Source organism: Sinocyclocheilus rhinocerous, unplaced genomic scaffold, assembly GCF_001515625.1.
Source record: "Sinocyclocheilus rhinocerous isolate Xijiao unplaced genomic scaffold, SAMN03320098_v1.1 scaffold934, whole genome shotgun sequence".
Lineage (NCBI taxonomy): Eukaryota > Metazoa > Chordata > Actinopteri > Cypriniformes > Cyprinidae > Sinocyclocheilus > Sinocyclocheilus rhinocerous.
In genome coordinates this window covers 781676-802907 of record NW_015658752.1, presented here as the reverse complement: position 1 = coordinate 802907, position 21232 = coordinate 781676, and the positions used below count along the sequence as shown (strand labels likewise).

Sequence of the window (21232 nt, the reverse complement as noted above, 5' to 3'; positions counted from 1 at the left end):
CTTCTGGATTGAGTCTGTCTCAGTTTGTTCTGTTTCTTCATGTCATTCCAGACAGACTGATGATGATCAGATCAGATCTCTGTGTGCAGCAAACAAAAATCTCACTGGATTATTACAATTAATGGCAAAAGGACTGTTTGGAAATGTAACTGAAATGTAATATTTCCTACTGACACACTACAGCAAAAGATAGAAATAGCTGACTTAAAACCATTTTTTTTAGCTGGTGAAAATATTAGTATTCTAATAATGTTAGCCACCAATGTGTGTATTTGGGTATTTTTCCTACCCAGCCCCCCCCAAAAAAAAAAAAAAGTTTAAATAGTAAGACATACATCACAGCTCATTGCATCAACCAATGCATTAATTTCTGCATTAAGCATTAAACCTAGTATTTTGCATTGCATACCTGGCAGTAACAAATGCTTCATGTTGGAAAGTTGAAATACATAATATTGCATCTTCCATTTTACGGTGTTCCAGGTTGTTTTACAAATATTAGAACGTCTTGTTCTTCTGTCTTTATTTGTGATGCAACGTTTATGCAACAGACAAATGCGTACAAGAGCACAGTTTGAGACCCAGTAATGATGCCAGTATCGGTATCAGCGGATCCATAATTTGTGAAGTATATGTACATTCAGGGATGTCATAATGATGGATAATCACCTCAGAGCAGTTTAGCACTTACGTGGGTGGACGAAAAGTCAGTACAGCAGACGTGGAAAAAGCACTAAAGTTTAAAACTGTATTGTAATAGTCCTCCAAAATGCTTTCCCTGGGAGCTGAGCTATAAACATGACTGGTACAAATAATTTAGAGCATTAAACTTTGTGTTTATTTCATCCTGCTGTGAAACTCTGGCAGGAGGGACTTTGACCAAAGAGCAGCACATTAATACTTGATCTGAAAGGTAAATTGGTAATGAAGACAGATGTTGACACATGATAACAGAGAATGTCATTATCTCATCTGATAGCAGAGTTCAGATCTCTTATCTTTCTTATCTACCTTCATTCTCTGGGCTGGTTGTGTGATATTTGTAATCTAAAGTGACAAACAGGAAGACATTCATTTCAGTAGGAGTTCCCAGCGCCATTAGCTGTTTGTTTCCATCCAAGGTCACGAATTTAGTTTATGCGCAAAAATTGGAATATTGCATAAAACATTTACGAATGGAGCACCTTTTCCATCCAGCAAGACGAAGAGAACAAAATCATCACTTCCTGATAAACTGGTGCCAAATATCACTAAGAAAAATATCATTTACTGCAGTAGAAGAAGCCACTGCATGTCTTTTTTCATATATAATAAATTACTAGCGCCTCAGAGCGTGCAGACGAATCACAATAAATGCGGTCATTATCTTGCTTTCAGAGGCAGATGCTTTTTAAATTAGAATTCAGTTCATGAATCTGAATTGAGGCAGGAAACAGAATGCAAAATAGCTATTTGAATTTAATGATGTAGAATGAAGTCAAAATTCTATAAGAAATTCAAATAGCTAGTGTAATTTTTAGCCAAGAAAAGGTTTGTCAACTTCAAGACAAACTTTGAGTGATGGCTTGACAATAGGGCTGTCAAAAAAAAATTATAATTTCGAATATTCATCGAATTGAAAATAAAAATCCACATTCGAATGCAAAAACGTTGCATTCGAATTGTAGGCGTGCGTTAAAGGGGGGGTACAATGCTGTTTCATGCATTCAGAGTTGTTTACGCTGTTAAAGAGTCAGATTCTCATGCTAAGCATGGACAAAATTTCAAAAAACTATTTGGAGTATTTCTGTGCTAAAAATCTTACTTCCGGGGTCGTACAAGTTTCGGAGAGTTTTTTTCGATCGTGGCTCTTTATGACGTAGGCGAGGGTGGAACCCCTTATATGGGCATTTCTCCCAGAAAAACGCGCCCGCGCACACATCGACCAGAGCAAGAGCAAGAGCAAGATCGCGCCCATCAACGCACTTCATCCGGCGGCAGCGCTACACGGGACTTGCTCGGGAAGAATGTCTCCAAAGAAGTGTGTTTTTGGTTGTAAGGGAAAGATAACTTTGTTCAGCTTCCTAAAGAACCCAGCGTTATGTAAACAGTGGATGCAGTTTGTTTTTCCGGAGCAGCAACGGAGTTTCACAAGTGTGTTAGTTGACGAACGTTTTATCGATGTTCGATGCTGGATTTGCACATCGTTTGATACTGAAAGATGGAGTGATCGAGCTATAAAAGTTCCCGGTCATGATTCAGAACTGTAGACGGTAAGGGAAACTGCATCAAATATCTGTATTTTGTTGGCAGTCGGAGCTCAAGTGCTCGTCAATCTTTAGCTCCGCCCACGGCACGCCTCCAGGAGCTCGGCTTTTTCCGGAGAGAATCATAAAGCTGTATCTTTCTTTTATAAATATGATAAAACTAAAGACTTTTTGGAGATATAAAGGATGCAGTACTACTCTATAGGTACTCGAGATTAACATGAGATTGGGTGAAACTGTGCGTGTTATCTCCCCTTTAAGAGGAGGCAGCCTTATCAGTGGCGCACGAAATGCGATGACGATGTAAGTGTCATTGCATTATAATGTATTTGTTATCCTGTCCAGTTGAAGCCACTACATTGTTCAATCAAAATATTGCGGAAAAAGAAAACATCAATGCAGAGAAGATCTTGTTTACATCAAAACTGAAACCAAGCCGTTCACACAGAACACATATTTCGCGCATTTTCTAGAAGGACATCTATCAGCGTTGCACTCGCGTCTCGCACAAAAGAGCAGCATTTTTAGAAGGTCATGTAAAATTAATGCAAGTTTAACTTAAAAAAAAAAAAACATATCTCGAGACTTTATGGCGTGTTTTTTCCCCCATCCCAAAATTTGTTTTCCATGAGATGTAATTTTCATAAGACCCAAACACACACACTGCATCTTATCTGAGGAGGTCAACCTCCACGCATGGCTTCAGAGCAGTTGTGGGTGCAGGGCAGAAGAGGAAAGTCCATGACAAAGGAACAGTAGGTTTTACTGTCTGGCCGACGTCCAGCACTCATTACCGAGCTACATTGCATACCAATAACCAAGAAACCTTTTATCTGTCTATGCAGGTCTGCGAGGGAAACAGAAGCGAGAGTTTTTGAGACCAGGTCGTGTGTGTGTGTGTGTGCAAGAGCGAGCCAAGCTCATTCAGGAGTCATAGAGTTAAAAATAACTTTATTGCGGATCATGTTTTGGAAGGAGGGATCTACTTCCCAGGCTGGGACAGCCTGCCATGCAGGGGCAGCACAGGCGGAGTGTGTGTGCATGCGTTTGTGCATGTGCGTGTGTGTTTTTGTAGCAGCGGCAGGAGCGCGTTGACTTCACACACAAAACACACTCTTTTCCAGGCCTGTCCTGATGGTGTCTGTCCTGTCTTGTGCTCCAGATGAGCTGCTGGATGTAACCTGGCTCCATGAGTGCTATGAATGACTCCCTGGATGAGACGCGCAGCCTCGGGGAGAAAGCGGCCATATTTCGGGTAGCGAAAGGCAGTGGGAACGTCGTCGGGTCGGCCTTCATCCCATTGCGCTCGCCCTTGCAGCCACCCAATGCTGCGGTCTCCACGCACTTCAAGGGAAATAGGTAGGACACGCTTTCTGTCGCAACTCATTTTTGTACATGCAAACGTCCATTGTGTGTACACACTATATAATAAACAACTATCCGATTCCCTACATCAATACCGTACCTCGTTTCTCAGCAGTTAATCGTTAACGCATCCGATCGGACAAGCAATAGAGCAGCCTTTGTGCTCTCCGCAATGTCTATGTGAAAACACTGTAGACTTTGTACCTGTAAACAGACGGGTTGAGGGCAACCAAACTGGAATCAAATCAAGCACCTGTTACTTTCCAACTCTGGGGAGGAATCGCGAGTCCCTCTGCGCTGGGACTTTATGTCACGTCTTCCACGTGTTTGTGATACGGTAGCTGTGAGATCATGACGGCACGGCTCGAATGCAGCCCTCCAAGGAGGACTCTTAAGTGTTTATTTGTGCCGTAACCAACATACAACTGAGCTCACTCATTTGTAGACACACAAACAAGTGAATTAAATGCACCCCGCTGTGTTCCAGCTTCCTTAGATTAGGCTGACCGTATTTTCATGTGCAGATATGTTTGTCGCCTTTTTTTAAGGCGAAGATGCTCTAGGTGAATAGGGTAAAACATTAAACTAATAGCTTTCACCATAGTTCCTCAGTTGGTTGATTTACATTAAGAATTGCAAACATTTTGTGTAATACAAGGTTTCTGAAATGTTATATTTAATTATGCAAATGAGGCATACACATATTTTGAGAAACTGCCTTTAAAGGTATGCATTGTAATTGAAATCTATAGACACAAAGTGCAAAAAACCCCCCAAAAAAACACACTTTGTAATGTAATATTTTCTTTCCAGCTGTCCGAAAACAGCACTTTGCAAAAAGCCAAATAGCCCAAACTGTAAACATTGACCACTGCTTGAAAAAACATTTTATTTGTCGTGCCTGTAGTGTCTTGCCTTAAATAACGACAAGATGTAGATAAAGGAATAGTTCACTCGAAAATGAAAGTTCATGATTTACTCTCTCTCATGTCGTTCCATACCTGATGACTTTATTTTTTTCTTCTGTGGAAAACAAAAGAAGGTATTTTGAAAAATGTGGGTTTCTGTTCATTCAATGCAAGTCAATGGGATGTAGTGTTGTTTGGAGCTCACTGTTCTTTAAAATCTTTTCTTGTGTTCTAAAAGAAAGTCAGACATGTTTGGAATGATGTGAGTAATTGATGAAAGAATTTTCATTTTTGGGTGAACTGTGCCTCGAAGTCTAATGTGTGGGCAAGTCAGTTGAAACGGGACATTTTTAAGAGCACTGTCGGGACAATTCCTGGTTTACCTAGGACACACCTCGTGAAACTGGGACTGCTCTAAGTAATCCTGGTCACCCTGCCACACACAAATACTGTACACAGCTCAAATACTATATACACATATTTTAAATACTTGCTGGAGAATATGTTTTTTTCACTTTTTTTCTATTTTTTATCTCTTTCTATTTCTGTGCGTCTGTATGTTTTATTAAGCCATAGTGCTTTGCCATAGTGCTTTTGTGCACTCCAATTTAATTGCTATGGTGATTCTCTTTGAAGTTATTTTTGCTTATGATCAAATTTTTATTGATTTCATATATATGTAAAATTGTTCATGCATTTGAAAAAACTGTTCACTAAGGCTGCATTTATTTGATAAAAATACAGTAAAATAATACTGTGAAATATTACAAATTCCTCGTATGTGTAAACATACCTGGCAATAAAGCTCATTCTGATTCTGATTCTGATATATATATATATATATAATTTATTCCTGTGATGCAAAGCTGGATTGTCAGCATCATTACTCCTGTCTTCAGTGTCACATGATCATTCAGAAATCATTCTAATATGCTGTTTTGATGACCAAGAAACATTTCTTATTATCAGTGTTGAAAACAATTGTGCTGCTTCATATTTTGGTGGAAACCATAAAACATTTTCTTTCAAAATTCTCTGATGGATGGAAAGTTCAAAAGAACAGCATTTATTTTAAATAGAAATAGTTTGTAATAACATAAATGTATTTACTGTCGCTTTTGATCTATTGAATGCATCCTTGTTTAATAGTTTCTTTCAAAAAGAAAATGAAAAAAATAAATCTTACTAAAATATATACGTTTGATTTAGGATAATAAAAGCAGTCTCTCTCTCTGTCTCTCTCTTTCTCTCTCTTCAGTCTTCTCAAGTATCCATTCCTCCTCTTAGTTGGGTGTGCCAGCTGAGATACAGCAAAACACACACAGACAGACCAAATGAGTTTGCAGTCCCTGCAAGTAGTGCTGGGCGGTATGACCAAAAATTTATATCACGGTATTTTTCAAAATTATAACGGTTTCACGGTATATGACGGTATTTTTTTTTTTTCATGCATGACCGGGTGTTAACCATATTTTCTACTGATTGAGAGAGGAAATACTGCAGTATATTGACTTAGAATGCCCTATTTTACTGTCATGATGAGTGAATATTGTCAAAAAATACCACACTAAATAGTGACTAAACACGACCCCTTTTAATACATGTTAACCATGAGTCACTCTCATTTATAATCGCGGCATCGTCTGATAAAATCAACATGTATCTACACTAAAGAGCGGCTATGCGGTTGTTTTGGCTGTATTACTTTTTTGTCTCATGCAGCGCACTGCCTGCGTCTGAGTAACAAACTAAAAAAATCAACAAACAAAAAAAGTGCATGTGATATGATCTACGCTCATATTTATAATTCCAAACAATCAGTAAGCGGCAGGTGCTAGGAAACGCTGTTTTGTACTCATTTATTGATGAGTCTGCTGCGGTGCGGCCAACTGAATGCGCTGCTTCTCTGCCGCTCACTGCACAGAACAGACGCCGAGAGAGGTGACACTTCTGCACTGGTGAAATCTTCCAACTGAACCAAAGCTAAGGTTTATCCAAAATAGTCGCTAGGTTTGTCACTATGAATATTCTATGGAAAAAAGCTGCTGAAAGGGTCTGAAAGTTGCTAAATCTAGTGCTAAAGTCGCGCTCGTGTGTGTGAGACGCGGGAGCTGATGGCAGGGGGCGGTGGATATTTGTGGCGGTCAATGTGGATATTGTGGATGAGTTCTTCTGTCATCACGTTCTATTAGTTCTTCAGCTTCAGTTTCGGAACTTTCACGCTTAGTAACACATACAGCTGTTCCCTCACCACAGTGCAACAGTGAAAAGGGACCCCTTTCAAACAGTGTCGCGTTCCGAACGTTGTTTAAGCGACATACACCGGTATTGCTGTATTTAAAAAATTCATATCATAACAAAAATAAACACCGGTATTCGGTATGAACCGGTATACCGCCCAGCACTACAAGTTACTCTTTATACACATTGCATAATGTCCATGATATCAAAATGAAAAAAAAAGAGATTTTTGAATAATGAGAAGTCTATTTTAGAACTATAAACCTGTAGTGCATTGAAAAAATTGTAACAAAATGATGTGTATATTTAATTCTGCATATATAAAAGGTAGTACGATAATTACTAAAATTATGTGTATAAATACTTTATAATTGAAATAATGTAGCATTATTTGTTCCCACATTATACTGCTGAAAACTATTTTCTTGGGTTATAGGATGAAAATAATCCAACATTTCTTAATGCTCCTACAAGCAAGCTTCATTTTCTTTAAGCAAACAATGCAGGTGAAATATGACCTGTGCACTTTCTCTGCGTTTTTCGTGAGATTTACCCATCAACAGAACTCTCTAAACGGATTATAAATAAGCACATGATCACACAGCATCAGTCCGCCGCTCCTCCGGGGATCGTTCAGGTACTGCCGATGAAGTCATCTCTGGCTGTTGCCTGGGAGACGGAACTTCAGTCATCCGGTCTGTCATCATATGACATCAACCACTGCCTCACACAGCTGCTGTCTGCTGCGCTGAGAATGCAGCTGCTGTCTGCTGCGCTGAGAATGCAGCTGCTGTCTGCTGCGCTGAGAATGCAGAACGTCTGGTTTATGAAATGTCATTCGCGCCTCACATACATGATAAGTGCTATTTTGATGGTGCTAGTCGTCCCTGAGGAGGCAAATTCGAGTTTCGCAGACGTACTGTACTTTGTGATCTCAGCCAGGGTTATTATCATTAACTAAAACTAAAACCATAAAAACATTTCTGTTGCTAGATTTAGTTGCTAAGGTGCCATTTCTTATTTTCTAATTTCTCAGTTGAAGCTGGGTTATTATAATTAACTAAAACTAAAATTAAAACAATAAAAAAAAAAACATTGAAATAAATGTTAACTGACATGAAATAAAATATGAAAAACTTCAAAACATCAGCTAGTTGCCAAGGCAACATTCCTTATTCTAATTTAGTTTAACTTGATTTACTAAAATAACAAACTAAAACTGAAATAGAAATGAATACAAACTGCATGCATTAAAGAAAAAACTACTAAAATCACACAAATAGAGCAAAAATACTAAAACTTAACTAAAATCAAAATGAAGACAGAAAATATAAAATAAAATCCAATTCAAACTATTAATAAAATTACAGTAGTGTCTAGCTTTTGCCTGATATAGCACAAGTACTAAAATAACAAAAACTAAATGGCCTAAAATAATATATATATATATATACACAGGGGTGCACATAAGTGGTCCGCATGCGCGACCGAAATAAGAAATGCGCTGTGTAAAGAGCGCGTGTTTGCGTACCTACATGGTTTATATATATATATATATATATATATAATTCAAAACATTAACAATAACTGAAGTACATCAATGATATTAAAATAACACTGATTTCTGTATCAAATGCATGATTAGCTTCAGCAGTTGGTAGAAACTGTAACTACAACTATGAGACCACAATTTTGTTGTTGTTTCTTTTTAACCAGTAACCTATGGAGCTTATAATATGACAATACTATTTGAATTTGAATTGTGTAAATTTGAATTATTGACAAGTGTCATTTAACAAAACTGAATTTTATGTGGCATTTAACATAGTTCTGAATTTGATTTTTTAAACTTAAATATTTAACATTTGAAATTTAACACAACTGAATTTTTTATGGCAGTTATTTTAATAGACATGTATTTTCAAACACAAAGACTTTTTGTTCTGAATTGTTAGACGTTTGCGTACCGACATGGTTGACAGCTGTTAATGCACAATTACCATTTTAGATCGACAAGCTGTACTGTATAAGATTTATATTCAAACTGAAAGCATAAATCTAGGCTACCCGCTAACGTTTTCAAAGCACAATGCAAAACTGTGACATTTCATTCACTGGCGCTCTTCAGTCAGCAACGCTAAACACGGCAAGTTTTCAAGATGAAGAAGAAATTCGGAACATCAAATTCAATATTCAAGATTCAATACGCAGAAATTCAGTTCATAACGAAAGTAGGTCAGAGGTTATCCACAGGGAAGAGTAGATGATCTCCGAAAAGTCGAACGAAGCATTTACGGTGACCGGAGCGGACATGTTCGGTTCACTTAGGCTAGTTTCGTCGTGGCCACAACATATTAACTCGTGGAAACGTGGCCACGAGATCATTTTGTGGAGATAATCGTATGGAGATGATGACATCCTGGAATCGCCGCGCGGCTGCCGCTTTCTCTCGTAGCGGAAGTGTTTTGTGCTGTCTCGGGGCAGACATTGCCATAGTTACAAACAACAAGGTCGCATATGATTTTACTAAAAATAAACAAAACATAACGGAAATTCAGTATATGTGTTATTTGCTATGATAATTTCAAATGTTAAATATTCAAGTAAAAAAAAAATCTAATTCAGAACTATGTTAAATGCCACATAAAATTTGCCGCAAAAAAGTTTTGTTAAATGACACTTGTCAATAACTTAATAACATCAAATACATTTATTGGTGACATGACATTTCTGGCTCAGACGATTGGTTCAAAAACTATCCTCCAATCCTTTAGACTCTCTGAACAGTGCTACAATCTACCATAATTTAAAAATAAGTTTCTTATCATTGATTTTTCTCTCCTCAGAAAAAGTAGAGCGGTGGACGAAACACAAATGGGACACGTCCCAAATCCCTTCCCAGAGTTGCTGCCGTCCGCTGTCTCTCTAGTGTCTGAGTGTCTGTTACCCTGGACCAAAAACAGTGCGACTCAGGTGAGACACGTATGATTTACTCAAGCCACTGCTGTTCAGAAGAGCTGCCTCGCTGTCTGCAGCCTACATAGGGAACATTATGGGACTGGTTTCTGTTTGGAGAATAGATGCAGTTGGCTAAAGGATGTTTCTTAAAAGGCTCCAACAGCTTTTGTGTCTATAATGTCTTAAAATGCTGCCTACGTAGGCATCTTGGCTTTGGAACAAAGCCATAGTGTATCATATGGAAGCATATGTTTTTGTATGAGTGCATTGATTGGTTAAGCAGTTGGTTGGTTGACTGATTGATTGTCCCTGGTCTTGTTCTCATTTGGTTAAAAAATCCAGAAGCCAAAACAAACTTTCATCACTTTCTCATTTCATTGCTCCAACGTCTTAGTTTCATTCCCAGTCAGTAACTACAGTACAAACACTTAGATGGAGGTAATATTTCAGTGTAAGTCCACTAGTAAAACTAACTCTAAAAATACAGCATACAAACAGATGCAGACTGATAAACAGGCAGAATGTGTAAACCTCCCCAGCGTGCTAATGACGTACGCTGGAACACAGAGATGTTGAACCAGTTTAGCTGGAATGGAAATGAACTGGGACGGGGAATGAAATCGCTGTGTCAGCTTTCTGAATTTGTCCTTTTTTGGATGTAGTTTCTAATCCAGTACGAAAACAAGGAAAAAGCATGGCAAAGGGCAATGTAGACATTTTTAACAGCACTTATAATTAGAGAAGGAATGTACTTGATGTACATTGACAGACTTTACTTTGTCAGCTTGACAGAATTGTGCCTGAAATAGGTTTAAAAACATAATACTGTAGTTTAATTGTTATTGTTTTATGCGGGCCGGATGGATGGATGAACGAACAGATGAATGGATGAATGAATGAACAGATGGATGGATGAACGGATGAATGAATGGATGGATGCGCGCCACGGTTGGATGGATGGACGAATGGACAAATGGATGGATGGACAAATGGATGGATGAATAAATGAATAGATGAATGGACAGATGGATGAATGGACGGATGGATGGATGAATGGACGATAGATGAACGGATGAATGAATGGATGAATGGGCAGATGGATGGATGGATGAATGGACAGATGGATGGATGGATGAACAGATGAATGAATGGTTGGATGAATGGACAAATGGATGGATGGACAGATGGAAGAATGGATAGATGGGATGGATAAATGAACGGATGAATGGATGGATGGACAGATGAATGGATGAATGAACGGATGGATGAATGGATGAATGGATGGATGGATGAACGGACGGATAGACAGATGGATGAATGGATAGATGGGATGTATGAATGGATGGATGGACAGATGAATGGATGAATGAAAAGATGAATGAATGGACAAATGGATGGATGGATGGACAGATGGATGGATGGATGAACGGACGGATGGATGAACGGATGGATGGACAGATGGATGGATGGACAGATGAATGGATGGACAGATGAATGGATGAAGGAACACATGGATGGATGAATGGACAGATATACAGATGGACGGACGGATGGATGGATTGATGGATAGACGAATGGAAAAATGGATAAGTGGATGGATGGATCGATTGATGGACGAAAGGATGGATGGATCAGTTGGCTGAAGTAATATGTTAAGTTTGGTGGATGTAGCTTTAAAACTTTTGTATTAATTACAATCATAATGTTTCAATATAAGTCAATGGGATTTTAGAGATATCTGATCATTTACTAGAGAAAAACCCATATGTCTGATCAATTAGAAAATATACAGAGTCAGAACAGGCTGAAGATCTGTGCCGAATTTGGTGCATGTAGCTTAAAAGATCTAAAATGAGTTACATTAACTTTACATTAATTTACTGAGTATTTTTGGTTTTACTGGCGACAAATAAACGATGAATATTGTGCCTTCTTTTTTCCTTCTGTTTTATGGATACTATGAATTCTTACATACTACTCTTTTCAGTTGTTGTTTTTTGCCTACTATGTAGTAGGGAAGTATTTGGATGCAACCTTAGAGTTAGCGAGTTTAATTCATTTCAGTGAATCAAAGTGTTTTAGTGAATCAAAGTGTTTCAGATTGGAAAAGTAGCCTAACATTTAAATATCATTCTTAGTGTTTAGTAAAAAACAGTGTGATATAATTTTTTTTCTTGAGTATTTAATTTCTTGCATTAAACAATATGAATCTAAAAGGCTACAAATAAAGCTGTTTGGTTGAAATGATAGTTACTAATTTCAGAAAAAAATGCGTAAATGTTGAGATATCTCTAAAGCGTCGTAAGTTGTTATAATGTCTTCTTTCTATTTTAGCACTAACTGTAATGAGCTTTAATTTTTTTGTATGAGATTATTTTGGTGCATTATGTGTAATGAAAGCTGAGAGCCGTATGAGATGCATCCTCACAGCGAGTTTGCTCCAGAACTTATATGGCCAATGCAATCTGCTTACATTGCTGATTTGGGAAAACCAAGACCCCTGTGGATCTTATTATATGACAAATATATGTTATGAACGGCCATCCGGAACAGCTTTGACCTGCAGCAAAATCTGCAAATTACAGCATATTGAAATGTGCCGTCATAATGTGGCTTTGCAGTTTGCCATTATGGGGGCCTTCATTATATTTGAGGATGGCAGTAATGATCCCTCTCGTATTATATCTGAGGCTAGCAATTACGGCCTCAGTATATGAGCGAAACGGAGGGAAACCAGAGGGGGGGATGGGGTGGAAGTGTCACGAAAACTTTTTGCTGTGCTAGTTTCTGCAGTTTGCCGAGGATAGACGATGACCCAGACTGTGTCTGCAGTAAAAGACGGTCCAGGGCTGGGCGGCGGCGCTAATTACCATCAGATTTTGCGCATGTGCACGTCAGAAAGGCTTGCTCACTCCGCAGGCTGAAATTACAGACCATCTATCGTAGAGCAGGCCACTATTTGGGAACATTAGTTTGCTGGTGGTCAAATTTGCCAATTTAGCAAAGCCTGTGATCAAAACACAGTTCAGTTTATTTATTTATTTGAATAAAATAAATGTATAATTCATATAAAATGATATATAATAAATATATTTATTTCTTTAAATTATTTATTTATTTATTTTCATGTTTATTTATTCATATGAATATAATTATATAATTAATTATATTAATATAAAATAAACAAATAAAAAATTTATATATGTACACAATTAAATATAATACATTTTTTATCATTATTATTATTTTAATGATTTCTATGAATATAATTGTAATATTAAATAAAATGATATATAGAAATATTATGTATTTATTACTTTATTTATGTAAATATAATTAATATTAAATAGTAGAGGAATATATACAGTATGTGTGTGTGTGTGTTATTTATTTTTTGTTTATTTTTGTTATTATAGATTTGGTTATTATAGTTTTAATTCAGTTTTTTTACGTAATTGTGCGATTCACAGATATTGCAGATTATCAGGATGTGTTTTGTTCCCTAGAACATCGTCTAAAGAGCTTGATTGTGCCGAACTCCTCTTTTGGGGGAGTGAAGTGTTCTCTCAAGATACAATCCAGGTCTTGTTACCTGATTCTTTCTTATAGACGCCTCAGGCTGCACTTCACTGCATCAGCCGCTGATTGCAATTCTCCAGTGCCTGGCCTGTCATTGTTTGAGTGCGCTGATGGGATTATGGGGGATTTGCTTTTGTTTTGGATGATTTAGGGGAGCAGGGAATACTTAAACTTCAGCTGTGACAGTGAAACGCCTCTTCGGTGACCTCCTGAGCTCTTGTTGGTGTAATTGACCCTTTGCTAAGCACCGCCTTTAAAATCTTACTGAGCAATCGTACCTTGGCAACTGTTGCCTCATGTTCTTTTATTACTTATATTGATTCTTTTATTGGTTAATCTTTTCATGCGAGTTTTTATTCTTTTTTAAAATGCAAGTCTTTTATATTTAACTCTTTAATAAATGTATCATATTGGATACTCGCATATCTGTCGCACACAATCTGCTACATGCCTTCTGTCATCTGATTGAGAGTTTATACTCTTTTAGCAAGTAAAAGGCCTTTTAGTATAATTGTAAAATTACACAACTCATGTTTCACGTGATTCATGTTTCATCTTTACTGATTATATAAACATAAGAATAACTTTTATATGGTTAGTAGTATTTAAAAATGAACACTTGCTGGACTGAAGCAACTTTGGTTTACTTGATTATCAATATATCAATCAATATGATCATCAGACTTTTGAGGAATGTTTATTTTTCATCTCTCAATCATTGTAATGCATTGCATTACATGTTTTGATCATAAACTAAGCATTAATATATCGTCTTATTCAGAAGATATTATTGGGGGATAAAGAGTGGCAACTAATTTTTATATTATTTTATGTAAGTATCTGCTATACTGTTATAAAGATCTCACTGATCACTGAAGCATCAGAATTTGATCTTACGTTTTGTCCATTTAAATATCAGCTTCTGCATCAAATTGCATACTTTTTGCTCAGTTTGGGCCTCTGAATATGAGCCTTGAATATGAGCTTCATATTCTCACTATATCATACCATATAAGCTGTAAAAGTATCAAATATGATACTCAAAATCATAGTAAATTTACTTTTTCAAATCTTTAAAGAAATGTTGAGAAGTTCCTGCTGTGGTCTCTACACTTTTTGACCATGTTACTGTGTACTTACCGTGTAATAGTTTCTTTAAAGAAAAATGTTGGATGAAAGGTTTTGCAATGTAAAAAGAATAATATCCAAGAACATTTTACTGAATTTGTTCCTGTGCGATGTTCTGTAAAGCTCGTCTTAGCAATAGTAATCGAAGGGGCGGGGCTTAGCTAAGGGTCAATTCCTGCGCAGGTCTGTGTCCCGGGGTGCTTTGATTGACAGGTCTTTTTGAGACGTTGCTCCAAGCGGGACAAAAGGAGAATGTTAGTGCGCACAGCTGTTTGTCTGACAGCACATCTGAGTCACATGATCAGCATGCCGAAAGCAATGACATCATCACCCTGCCCTGCCCCCAGCCCAGATGAATAGATGTGGAGAGCTTGAGTAAAGTGTTGCATCATTGTCCCGGCCGCCCCTTCACCCCACAATGCTAATGACTCCTCTTGTCTGTGTTGGAGTATTGGTTTTTAGATTTGGAGACACTGAAAGTAATCACTGAGAGATTTTCTTTCTTTCCTTTGTTGCTTGTGAAGCGTCAGTCAAGTGTGCGATTTCATGGTTATTTGGTATTATTTGGAATGATTATTTGAATCAGTTCTCAGAACTCGGATTCAGTGATTTGATGTCATCCTTTGGAATGTTTTTGAAAATCTTACAGTACATGGCATTTTCAAAATACACCAGACTGTGACAGTAAAATATCACTTATTGTGTTTATGTAGTCAAAAACAATGTATTTTAATTTGAATATTTTAGTTCTTGCAATAAACATTTTGAATCAAATTGGCTATCAAATAAATATTCATAATAAATAGTAGTTACTAATTTCAGGAAAAAATATATGTAAACATTAAAATCTCTTCGGAAGTTCTTTGTGTTTTTTTGCACTAACTGTGAAGAGCTTTTGTTTTTTGAATTTTGTAAATTCAGCTCCTGATGTTAATGAAAGACCCTTCAAACGGATCTGCCCATATGAAAAAAAAATCACAAATGTGTTTAATATCTCATAATATAAAAATATAAAATAATATTTTACTATATATTAATAAATAATTATTTATTATAGATAGATAGATAGATAGATAGTAGGGATGTAACGGTATGAAAATTTCATATCACGATTATAGTGACCAAAGTTATCACGATTATCAATATTATCACGGTTTTGTTCAAATTAGATGAAAACGTTCAAAAAGAACTGATACACACACTGAAAACATTTCAATAAGTTTTAAAATCAACAAACAACAAATACAATTAGCAGCTATATGCACTTTTTTTTAGCATAAACATTAAATTAACATTAACATGAAGCCCTAATAATAATAATAATAATAATAATAATAAATCACTTATACACAATGTGATTTCCGTTTGTGATCTTCGGTTAGGAGATCTTGTGATGCTTTTAAAGCAAATTTGGGGTTGATTTCGAGTTCACATACAAACATAAATAGAATAGGCTAATTAAATTTGTCTATTTTAATGTAAGACAACATATTTTTCGTCAGTGACAGAAATATGATTTAAGACGGTAGTGTAAGCAAGTTTAGTTTGAAAACGTTTAATAGTAAACACAATTAGACAATATTTGAATAAAATAATAAACCACCGATTTGGTTCTCTTAGATGGCTGAAAAATCTCCCGAGCGGTGTCACTGCCTTCCGCCATTTCCTTTCGTGCAAAAAAACAACAACAACAACAACATTGCATGCTTGTTTTCACTTTAATTTTATTTTTAAAATATGTTTAGGGTTGGTTTTAAAAAAAAAGGGTTATTATTAACTATTTAAATGTATCTTTTATTCAGTTTTAGTTTTTTTATTTCATTGTCATTTTAGTGTTTTAACTTAGTTATTTCATGTAATATGTATATTTTATTTTATTCCAGCTTTATTTCAATTAACAATTTTTTTTTTATATTATACATTATTATAGTTTTTATTATTTTCATTAATATTTTGAAATAGCTTTTATCATGATATTTTCAGTTTAAAATTTAATTTAAGCTTATTTTATTTTATTGTATTTTTCTTTTTCATTACTAGTTTTTTTTCACTAGTATTTTATTACTCATTACTCTTTAGGGTCAATTTATTTTTATTCAAAAATGTATATATATATATATATATATATATATAATTAATAATAAATCAAACTAATATAATGATATAAATTATAGAATTAGTATAAATATATATTAATATAACTATAAATTGTTATTTTTAATTATTTAAATAATTTAAACAAATTTTTTTTTTTCATTTTTATATTTTATTGTTAAACAGTTTACATGGGGAAAAAAGGCTTATTGAAATTCATCTTTGGCTGCTTTGTTGCATCTCTCTTTTCTTTTTTCTTTCTTTCTTTTTGAGCATCTTGCCATTATTATAAGCCATTTTTTTAACTTTGCTTGTCAAAACAGTATCTGAGGGTCTTTCAGACAACACACCAACTACTCATTTTGAAAATGTGTTTTTTTTACACATACATAATGTCAGTTATCATTGTTTGTCAATCTTTGTCTTCTTTTATTCCTCCGAAGGGATTTTAGACGAAAGACAAAGTTGATGCATCAATAAAACCTACAGTAACTGAGACCACCTGAGATTTTCAAGAGATTTGGAATATAATTTTCATGAAGCAAAGACATGCCAGTCAGTATGTTTGGCTGTCACTGGCATCAAGAGGGCAGCATTTTACTGATATCAAACTCACAAGGCCTTCGCTTCAAAACACATGGTTTGTTGCCACTCTGCAAGAAAAGCATCTCACCACAAACTCATGCTGATGTAAAACCAAGCCTCGTCCCATGCTTTTTATATTACCAGCTGAGCCCAGAGGCCCTGGCCATTGGCACGGCTTTGTTTTACGTGGTCTTTAAAAGCTATTTTAGTCGTGAGAAAGCACTTCTGTGCTTGCAGTGTCATGGTACATTTACATGACAAAGGCTCACAGAGTTAGAAGTGCTGTTTCAGAGCCCTCTGGGTCCGTCAGCCTCTCTAACCTCTCCCAGACACCAGCCCTGATCCGTTTTCACACTTGAGTAGATCCATATGCACTGAAACTGTTTTTATACCCCACAATGAATGAGAGTGATCTAATAGGTCTTGCACTGCATGACGGTTTTCTGTTTCACACAACACTGAGAACTTCTTGAAAAGAGCCTGTGAATAGAAAAGCATATACTTAAAGCAAGAGAAGGTGAGTAAATTTCATCATTTACTCACCCTTTATTCCTTTAAGTATGCTTTTCTATTCAGCATTACATTCCTTGTGTCGTTTTAACCCATGTATTGTTTTCTTGCCTCTGTAAAACACAAAATGAAAGTATGGAGCACTGAAAATCCCATTACTCCCAGTCTTTGGCTTTTTTTGAGTTGGACAATATCACTTCAGTAAGTTGTTAACTGGACATTTGCTGCCACCAAATCACTGAATCAGTGAGTTGTTAACAGGAGATTCGCTCTCACCAAATCACTGAATCAGTGAGTTGTTTACTGAGATTCACTCTCACCAGATCATTGAATCAATGAGTTGTTAACCGGAGATTCGCTCTCACCAGATCACTGAATCAGAGATGTTAACTGGAATTCATTCCGACGTTGTGACGAGTGTATGACACTAGGGGCCGCTCTTGGGAGCCCAAACACCTCTGACATCTTTGAGAAAAGGCCAGTGAAATTGGGTGTGCAGAATTTGCATAGCTGGCCACGCCCCAGATATCCGGTTATAAATAGGCCAGAGTGGCATCTGCTCACTCGTTCTGTTTTTCGGAGCCGAATGCACCATCTCTCATGAAGAAGTTGCGATCATTCACCTCTCAATTCCTCGTCATTTCATCCATCTGTTTCTGGTTGCGGTTGGCACATCTCCAAAGACGACCAGCACGAGCGTTGTATTCAGTGTTTGGGCTGTGCTCACGCTGAGGCAGCACTTGTGGATGGTTCGTGCCCCGCTTGCGAGGCACTTCCCAGCGGCACGTTGTGCTTGCGGCTCGGGTTCTTCGCCAAAAGACCCTGAGTCACCACGGCTGCTTGCCGCTCTGGTCCTTCTAAATCTAGGTATGAGGCCGCAGCGATGTGCGCCACGGAAGAGCATGGGGAGGAGGGATTAGTTTCGCCGGGGCAATCCCCGCAAGCTTCCCGTTCTTCCCTTGCTTTGTGCTTACCAGTCGAGTTTCCGGATGAAGTTGAGAGTTCGTCCCTGGGCGGGCTCAATCTCTCATTCAGGGCTCGCGAGCAGGACGAGCTGTCGATTGCAGAATCGGAGGGCGGGCTTGAGCCATCGGAAGCAGATAACTTGGCTGAGCAAGCACCTATTACTGCAGGAACTGCGCTCGGTGACTGACTATGCCCTCCGGGCTACGAAGGTCACGGCGCAGGCTCTGGGGAGGGCGATGTCCACTTTAGTGGTCCAGGAACGCCACCTGTGGCTCAACCTGGCTGAGATGCGGGAAGCCGAGAAAGTATGCTTTCTTGACGCCCCCATTTCACAGGTTGGTCTGCTTGGCGACACTGTGGAAGAATTTGCCCAGCAGTTCTCCACGGTGAAGAAGCAGATGGAGGCCATCAAATACATTCTGCCTTGGCGTGGGTCAGGTCCTGCTCCTGCACCCCCGAGTCAGCAGCCCTGGCTATGGCCATCCTGCAGGTCTACCAGGCCAAAGCATTGAAAGAGCTGCACGGGGGTGGTCCCAACCCAGAGGTACTGCAGGAACTGCGCACGGTGACTGACTATGCCCTCTGGGCTACGAAGGTCACGGCGCAGGCTCTGGAGAGGGCGATGTCCACTTTAGTGGTCCAGCAATGCCACCTGTGGCTCAACCTGGCTGAGATGCGGGAAGCCGAGAAAGTATGCTTTCTTGACGCCCCCATTTCACAGGTTGGTCTGCTTGGCGACACTGTGGAAGAATTTGCCCAGCAGTTCTCCACGGTGAAGAAGCAGATGGAGGCCATCAAATACATTCTGCCTTGGCGTGGGTCAGGTCCTGCTCCTGCACCCCCGAGTCAGCAGCCCCTGTCTGCTTGTCGTCGGGGACAGGATAGTGCTCAGTCGGTGCTGAAATGCTTGAGGGTTCTCAAGCAGGGAACAGCGGTCCCTCTCAAAAAATTTCAGAGGCTCCTGGAGCATATGGTGTCCTCAGCCGCGGCCAAGCCGCTGGGACTGATGCATATGAGACCGCTTCAGCACTGGCTTCGTACCCGAGTCCCGAGATGGGCATGGCGTCGCGACTCACACCGTGTGAACATCACACCATTGTGTCACTGTACCTTCAGTCCTTGGGAGGACATCTCTTTTCTACGGGCAGAAGTGCCCTTAGAACAGGTGTCCAGATGCATTGTTGTTACAACAGATGCTTCCAAGACAGGCTGGAGCACCATGTGCAACGGGCATACAGCATCAGGGTTCTGGACAGGCCCTCGGCTTCATTGGCATATCAATTGCCTGGAGTTGTTGACAGTGCTTTTGGCCTTGAGGAGGTTTCGACCCTTGATCCAAGGCATGCTCGTGTTGATCCGGATGGACAACACAGCGACGGTTGCTTACATCAACCACCAGGGTGGTGTTTGCTCCCATCGCATGTCACAACTCGCCCGCCATCTCTTACTTTAGAGCCAGCACAGACTCAGGTCTCTGCATGCCACTCATATCCCGGGCGACCTCAATCGTGTAGCGGCTCTCCTCTCACGACAGGTCTTGCTCTGGGGCGAGTGGAGGCTTCACCCCCAAACGGTTCAGCTGATTTGGAGTCGGTTCGGCCAGGCACAGGTGGACCTGTTTGCTTCGTCGGAATCGACCCATTGCCAGTTGTGGTACTCCCTGACCGAGGCTCCCCTCGGCACGGATGCACTGGCTCACAGTTGGCCCAGGGGCCTACTCAAGTATGCATTTCCCCCAGTGAGTCTCATTGCACAGATACTGTGCAAAGTCAGGGAAGACGGAGAACAGCTCCTGCTTGTGGCCCCTTATTGGCCCAACAGTACCTGGTTCTCGGAGCTCATGCTCATGGCATCAGTTCTTCCCTGGCGAATTCCCCTGAGGGAGGACGGATCTCTGGAACCTTCATGTTTGGTCCCTGGACGCGACCAGGAGGAACAGAGACCTTTCACCAGCAGTGGCTGTACGACAAGGCGGCTGTATGACCTGAAGTGGCGCGTTTTCATGAATTGGTGTTCTTCCCAGGGGAAGGACCCTCGGAGATGTGGCATCGGATCTGTGCTCTCCTTCCTCAAAGGAGGGAATGAGGGAAGTGTAGAACCTGTCTGCTTCTACACTTAAGGTGTACGTGGCCGCAATTGCGGCTAACCACGACACCGTGGGAGGTAGATCGGTGGGGAAGCATGGTTATTAGGTTCCTCAGAGGCGCCCAGAGGTTGAACCCTCCAAGGCCACGTCTCATTCCCTCTTGGGATCTCACTGTGGTCTTGCAGGCCTTACAGAGAGATCCGTTTGAGCCCCTACAATCGGTTGAGTTCAGTGCCCTCTCTATGAAGACGGCCCTCCTGACTAAGATCACTTCTGCCAAGAGGGTGGGGGATCTCCAAGCCCTCGCCGTTTACAAATCATGACTGGAGTTCGGGCTGGCAGACACTCACATCGTCCTGAGACCTCAGCCTGGATATGTGCCCAAGGTTCCCACCACTCCTTTCAGGGATCAGGTGATAACATTGCAAGCTATCCCCTTTCAAGAAGGGGACCCCGACCTGTCTCTGTTGTGCCCAGTGCGAGCCCTACGCACATACCTAGATGACACTCAGGGTTTCAGACATTCTGAACAGCTCTTTATCTGCTTTGGAGGACAGCAGAAGGGG

At 39.2% G+C, this 21232-nt stretch overlaps 1 protein-coding gene across 2 annotated transcripts in view; it reads left to right on the top strand.

Moving 5' to 3' along the window:
- The window catches only part of LOC107722903 (growth factor receptor-bound protein 14-like), a 74431-nt gene that overhangs the window by 11140 nt on the left and 42059 nt on the right, over nt 1-21232 (top strand). Inside the window, exons 1-2 of one of the 2 annotated variants that reach the window (XM_016531402.1) lie at nt 3265-3605; nt 9607-9733. In XM_016531402.1, the coding sequence (XP_016386888.1) occupies nt 3436-3605; nt 9607-9733 (297 nt within the window). In that variant the 5' untranslated portion in view covers nt 3265-3435. Of the gene's footprint in view, nt 1-3264; nt 3606-9606; nt 9734-21232 lie in introns of those variants that run through there. The other variant, XM_016531403.1, reaches the window with a different exon arrangement.